The 7,500-nt window shown below is 40.4% G+C and overlaps 1 protein-coding gene across 3 annotated transcripts in view; it reads right to left on the reverse strand.

Annotated features, from left to right (window-relative positions):
- The window catches only part of LOC143301238 (uncharacterized), a 52,589-nt gene that overhangs the window by 3,010 nt on the left and 42,079 nt on the right, over positions 1-7,500 (reverse strand). For all 3 annotated transcript variants that reach the window (XM_076615370.1, XM_076615371.1, XM_076615372.1), the window contains exons 2-4: positions 5,945-6,184; positions 759-1,106; positions 1-176 (exon numbers count right to left, since the gene is read on the reverse strand). The exon at positions 1-176 is cut by the window's left edge and continues 3,010 nt beyond it. In XM_076615370.1, the coding sequence (XP_076471485.1) occupies positions 13-176; positions 759-1,106; positions 5,945-6,184 (752 nt within the window). In that variant the 3' untranslated portion in view covers positions 1-12. The remainder of the gene's footprint in view (positions 177-758; positions 1,107-5,944; positions 6,185-7,500) is intronic.

The following is a 7,500-nucleotide window of genomic DNA, read 5'->3' on the forward strand; positions in this document are numbered from 1 at the left end:
AGGGAGAAGGCATCAAGAGGAGTAACTCCTGTTGTAGACCGAAGGACCGTGCGATTGTCTCCCTTCAGTCTGTTGTTGCTGCTGCGGTTGCGGTGGTGGTTGTTGTTGCTGCTGCTGCTGCTGCTGCTGGTGATGGTGATGGTGATGGTGATGGTGTTCTGACGCTGTCAAGGGACCTGCAAGACAAATTTAACATTCTCTCGTTGGAAACATACTTTTTTTTTTTTTTACAATAATCAGGATAAACTTTGCCGCTAATGTCGAGTCACTGAAGATGAAGAACATCTTATTTGTGCTTGTCCTTAACATTCCGAAATCAGAGACAAATACCTGAACTACAGTTGTACATAATTTCTGTTACGAGGGACAAAACGTGAAAGCACACATAAAGCAAAGAACATATGAATTTATCTCTTTTTTTGCAATGGAAACACGAAACCATGTCAGAGATCATACAGAAACAGTGACGTGCCTTCTGTCATTTGAGAAGATGGAAAAAAAAAACACAAAAAAACACCACACCTGAAAATCTGTATTCTTTTGGAAATTTTACTTTTTTTTGTGCATGTATGGCTTGTTCATGTTTTCGTTGTCCTTAATATTAATAGATATACATTGTTCTTTTTGCTTATAATTTAAGAGCCGGTGGCTTACGGAATATTTTTGTTACTGAAACTGACACCATGCTGATCCCATAAATTAAATTTTTCCACCGCGGTTCAGCTGTGAAGGGGTTAATGAAACACATGACTCATCACCTGGGTGACCTCTGCAGGAGGCAGACGGATAGGATCTGTGTCTGCTACGCCCCCCCGTCATCACGGCTTCCGCCTGTTCCGTCAGCTGTGGCTGCTGTCGGTGTTGTTGTAGCTGTTGCTGCTGTTGTTTCTGCTGCTGTTGTTGTTGCTGTTGTTGCTGATGTTGTTGTTGTTGCTGTTGTTGCTGATGTTGTTGTTGTTGCTGATGTTGTTGTTGTTGCTGATGTTGCTGATGTTGTTGTTGTTGCTGATGTTGTTGTTGTTGTTGTTCAGCGATGGGGGTGAGGGCTCTGGAGGGCAGGGGACCCTCAGGGGACTGGGGGGATACCCCTCGGAGGAGGAACCGCCCTGTGTCACCAGATATGAATAATGATAATGTTGTACACAAAATAATAAATAAATAAATAAATAAATAATTTTTAATTTTTAAAAATAAATAATAATAATAATAATATTATTATTATTATTATATTGATAGTGACAGTGATAATGATAACAATATAATAATAATAATGATAATAATAATCATCATCATCACAACAACAGCGGCAACAAGAAGAAGAACAACAACAACAACAATAACAATAATAATAGTAATGATGATGATGATAATACACAAAATGATGATAATACTAAGTAATACTAATACTAATACCAATAATAGTAATGATGATGATGATGATGATACACAAAATGATAATGATGATGATGATATTATTATTGTTACTAATAAGATACTTAATGATACATCTAATAATAATAATGATAATAATAATGACAACAACAAAAACAACTACAACAATACTACTACAAGAAAAACTGATAATAAGAATAATAATAATAATGATAATAATAATAAAAATTATAATCATCATCATCCAAATCATAATTATAATCATAATAATCATAACAATAATCATAATAATAATCATAATAACAATAATAATTATGATATATCGAAGAAGAAGAATGATAACAACAAAAACACCTACAACAATACTACTACTAGTAAAAAGCAGAAGAATAAGAATACTGATAATATAATCATCATCATCATCATCATCATAAATTATAAATTATAACTGTTAAATAATAATAATATCATTATCAGTAGTAGTAGTAGTAGAAGTAGCAGTAGTACCAGCACCAGCACCAGCAGCAGTAGCAGTGGTAGTAATCAGTAATATTCTTGTTGCACATGTTAACGAGTTGTTTGACTTGGGAGGTTTCCAACGGAATGGTCCAAGTCTGTTGCAGTACCAATCCACAAGACAGGAGATGTCAATCAACCTCACGTTCACCGATACAATGAGGGCATAAAGAGAAGAGAAAATAAAGGATCAGGCAGGATTTCGAGCAGGTTACAGCACTTGTTGATCATATAATTATTTACACTGCATGCCCTCGTACAGAAATGTTGACTTAAGAATACCAAGTTGCAAGTCGCTTTTGTTGACTTTGAAAAGTACATACCTGAACTGTGGGCAATTATGAGGAAAAGTGATGTAAAAGGTAACTTGTATCACGCCTTAAGGGGTATTCATGACACTGTATTGGCTTCTGTCCGTGACTTATGTTGTTATTCTGACTTGTCTTGAATTTCCAGAAGTGTTAGACTTAAAAAAAATGGGTGGCGCTGTAGTGTAGCGACGCGCTCTCCCTGGGGAGAGCAGCCCGAATTTCACACAGAGAAATCTGATGTGATAGAAAGAAATATAAATACAAATATGCTGCTTACCACCAAGCCCCCAATATATTCATTTCTCATCAGTGAACTGACCGTCAAATTGTCAAAAAACAGGTAACCACGGTTTCCAGTTCATTCCACGCGCTATAGATTTTTTTTCATATTATTTGCTGATGATGTGATTTTGTTGTCTGATACAGTTGTTGATCTCAAGAATCAACTCAACAGCCTAAAATGTGAATCATGTCGTTTGTACTTGATAGTTAATTTCAATAAGACAAATATTATTGTTTTCAGGAGGGGTTGGTGTTTGAGTCTGTAAGAGAAAGTAAAAGTAACAAATTCATACAAATATCTACGAACGTATTTCACAACTAAACTGTGTATTACCTCTGCATTATTAGGTTTAAAAGGGCAAGGGGAGTGGGGGGGGGGAGTATACATATACTTAAGTCACTGACAAAAATACTATGGATATAGATTTGTTTTGGAAACTGACACACGGCTCTCAGCATACGCACCTGAAGTTTGGGGCCTAGGGGAAGAATGCAAATAAATTGAAACAATACACACTGGTTGATGTCCTCTGTGCATTAGGACATCAGTCAAATGTATCAGGTACTGGTCAGTCAGATATATCAGGTACTGGTCAGTTAGATATATCAGGTACTGGTCAGTTAGATATATCAGGTACTGGTCAGTTAGATATATCAGGTACTGGTCAGTTAGATATATCAGGTACTGGTCAGTTAGATATATCAGGTACTGGTCAGTTAGATTATCAGGTACTGGTCAGTTAGATTATCAGGTACTGGTCAGTTAGATGCATCAGGTACTGGCTGAAGCTTTTCAGTGTCAAGACTGATCGGACAAGCGTACGAAATGCTTCAGCTGCAACACGAGTCTGGCCATACCACCTGGGTGTCAAACTTGCACAACATTTTGGCATTATATAGCTGAGCAATGACGTCAGCTACGAATATAATTTTCTTATTGATTTTTTTTTTTTTTTAAGGGGGACTCATTTCTTGTCATTCGCAAAACCAGCATTCAGAGGTGGAGTATCAGTATCAGCAGCTCAAGGAGCCGTCACTGCGTTCGGACAAATCCATATACACTACACCACATTTGCTAAGCAGATGCCTGATCAGAAGCGTAACCCAACGTGTTTGGTCAGGCCTTGAGAAAAAAAAACAACATTAGAATAATGAATAAATGATTAAACAAAGAAGAAATAAATTAATATTAGAAAATGAATCAATAGATAAATAAATAAAAATAGAAATAATAATAATAATAATAATAATATAATAATAATAATAATAATAATAAATGAATAAATAAATAAATAAATAATAGACAGTTTTTGAAAAGTACAGAATAATGATGAATATAAATGGTTATGTTCTTTTCAAATTTCCAAGAAGAAATACAGACAATGAGATATCCATTACGGGCACGCGGAATAAGGCCCTGCAAGCAATGGTTTCCACGTGAAACAGCATTAGATGCTTTTTGTCCATGTTGTGAAATCGAAACCGAGAATTAACCTCTTTTTTCTGTTCCACTGCTTAGCATACGCGGGTATCCATACGTAACTGTCATCATGTTTCAAAACCATCCTGTCAAATTCCTGATCAAACTCATGCACTAAATATCATATCCTATAGTTACGAATATATGCTGCAAGATCTGGCGAAACACATTGCTCAATCAATGCAAATTAGAAAAACAAGAGATGCAAGGCCTTCAAGACTCACTTGTGATACACTTTAAAAAAAAAAATCTAATCGTTAAAATGTGTTCTGTATTTGTTATTATAAACCTTCGCGTTTAAAAAAAAAAAAAAAAAAAAAGTCCTAACCAGATTCGAATTAAGTCCCCTAGCATTAACTACAGAGTGATTTCCCTTTTTACCTCTGCACCAAAACGTTTGCAAAATAAATAAAACTTCCATGCTTAGCAAAAGAAGTTCCTGTTTGAACAAAAAATGATAATAATGACTGCTCTTGTTGTTGGGTCAGAATATCAGATCAAAGTGCCAAGTTTAGAGAATACAAAAAATATAAATATAACAGTAAATGCAGTTTGTATATGATTAGGCTTCTTTTTTTTTTTTTTTTTTTTTTGGTGCCCATCCCAGAGGTGCAATATTGTTTTAAACAAGATGACTGGAAAGAACTGAATTTTTCCTATTTTTATGCCTAATTTGGTGTCAACTGACAAAGTATTTGCAGAGAAAATGTCAAATGCTAAAGTTTACCACGGACACACAGACACAAACACACACAGACACACACACACACACACACACACACACACACACACACACACACACACACACACAGAAAACCGAACACCGGGTTAAAACATAGACAAGTGAGACAAAAAAAGTGGATTTAATGTCAGTAATTCAATATAGATAACTGAATCTCCGAAAATGCTCCGTCGTGCTTTTTGCGGGTGTGTGGAGAGGGGGTGGGGGGAGGGGGAGTGGATGTTGAGAGGGCGGAAGGTAAGGTGTGGGGTGGGGGGGGGGAGCGGGGGGTGCATGTGCTGTGTGTGCTTGCGGGTACGTGCATGTTATCCTTGCGGGCGTGTGCATGTTTGCTTTAAGGGAATGTGCACGCTTTACTTGCAGGTGCGTGCAGGTTTGTGTTTGGTGAGGCTGCCATTTTCTGGATTGTTTGTAATGCCCCCCCGTGTCCGAAGGGCTTCATTGCAGAATGGACAATTAAAAACATTGTCATTCTCTGTGTGTGTGTGTGTGTGTGTGTGTGTGTGTGGTGTGTGTCCCCCATCTCTCCCTCCCTCACTTTCTCTTTCTCCCACCCTCTCTCTCTCTGTTTATCCCTCTCTCTCTCCCTCTATCTCTCCATCTCTCTCTCGCTCCCTCCTTCTATCTCTCTCTCTCTCTCTCTCTCTCTCTCTCTCTCCCTCCCACTCTATCTTTCTCTCTCCCTCTCTCTATCTCTCTAACTCTCCCTCTCTCTCCCTCCCTCTTTCTCCCTCTCTCCTTCCCTCTCTTTCTAACTCTCTCTCTCTCTCCCTCCCTCTATCTCTCTCTCTCTCTCTCCCTCCCTCTCTCTCCCTCTCCCTCTCTCTCTCTAACTCCCTCTGTCTATCTTTCTCTCTTCCCTCTCTCCCTCCCTCCCTCTCTCCCTCTCTCTCTCTCTCTCTCCCTTTCCCTCCCCCCCTCTCTCTCTCTCTCCCTCTCCCTCCTCTCTCTCTCTCTTCTTTCTCTCTCCCCCTCTCTCTCTCTCTCTCTCCCCTCTCTCTCTCTCTCTCTCTCCCTCTCTCTCTCCATCCCTCTCTCTCCCTCTTTCCCCCTCTCTCTCTCTCTCCCTCCCCCCTCTCTCCCCCTCTCTCTCTCTCTCTAACCTCCCCCTCTCTCTCTCTCCCTCTCTCTCTCCCCCCCTCTCTCTCTCTCCCTCCCCCCCCTCTCTCTCTCTCCCTCCCCCCCCCTCCCTCTCTCTCTTTCTCTCTCTCTTTCTCTCACCAGCCACCGACACGTTGTGAAACACGGAGAAGAGCAGGTTGCCGTGGCCGGGGTCAAGGTCCTGGAAGTCCTCCAAGGTCATGGCCGCCAGGCGGCGCCCGTCCACGTCCCCGAAGGTGCAGGCGAGATCGGCCTTGACCCCGTGACCCAGCTCGTACTCCTCCACCACGGTGTCCAACCATTCGGCCACCTCCAGCACTGTCCAGTTGTCTGGGTGCAGCGTCGCCCAGCGTGGACGCGCTGTAAAACATCATCCATCATTCATTCATTCTGGCCGAAAAACTCGCCTCTTATCTAATTAAGTAGTACGTTCCGTTGAGGCATTTTATTCCAAACAGTGCATGGCATGGTATGGTGTGGTATAGTATGGTATGGTATGCTATAGTATATGATATGGTATGGTATGGCATGGTATGGTATAGTAGTATGGTATGGTATGGTATGATATGGTGTGCTACGGTATATGATATATGGTTACTTATATAGCGCCTATCCTCGGTCGGAGACCAAGCTCTAAGCGCTTTACAAACACGGAGTCATTTGCATAACAGGCTGTCTACTTGGGTGGAGCCGACTGACAGCTGCCATTAGGCGCTCATCATTCGTTTCCTGTGTCATTCTGTCAGATTTCAGTCACGCACACATACACACTCACACAGACACGTAACAGTTTACGTGTATGACCATTTTGTTTATTAACTCCGCCACGTACGCAGCCATACTCCATTTTCGGGGGGGGTGCATGCTGGGTATCTTCTTGTCTCCACAACCCACCGAACGCTGACATGGGTTACAGGATCTTTAACATGCGGATTTGATCTTCTGCGTGCGGATACACACCAAGGGGGTTCAGTTCAGGCACTAGCAGATCTGCACATATGTTGACCTGAAAGATCGGAAAAATCTCCACCCTTTACCCACCAGGCGCCGTTACCGAGATTCGAACCCGGGACCATAATGTCGAAAGTCCAAAGCTTTAACAACTCGAGTGTATAGTTTGATAGGTACATTTTGTTGTGTATATGTAACTTTGATGTGATGTGGTGTGTATAATATCATGTTCTGTAAAGCACCCAGAGCAGTTTTCTCGATAGAGTGCTATATTAGTATCTATTACTAATAATTGTAAGAAGATTGTAATTTTCTCAAGGCCTGACTAAGCGCGTTGGGTTACGCTGCTGGTCAGGCATCTGCTTGGCAGATGTGGTGTAGCGTATATGGTTTTGTCCGAACGCAGTGACGCCTCCTTGAGCTACTGAAACTTAAACTGAAACTGTAAGAAGAGTACTCGTACCAGCCTTTCACATCTCGAAGCGCTTTACAATAACAAAACAAAACACACACTCATGTCTGTCTGATACAAAACATTCAAAAACACACACCACCATCATCACATTTACTCTGTGTGTGCAAAATTTGATTCAATACCAGTTCTCAAAATGTGATATCAGAACTAGACAGAAAAAGAACCCTCGCGTACTCAATTGATCAATGGAAATATTGAATAAAATGTGAGGCAAACTAGTTGGTTGATAATACAAATTCCTTGACATTCA

Source organism: Babylonia areolata, chromosome 27 (genome assembly GCF_041734735.1).
Source record: "Babylonia areolata isolate BAREFJ2019XMU chromosome 27, ASM4173473v1, whole genome shotgun sequence".
NCBI classification, from domain to species: domain Eukaryota; kingdom Metazoa; phylum Mollusca; class Gastropoda; order Neogastropoda; family Buccinidae; genus Babylonia; species Babylonia areolata.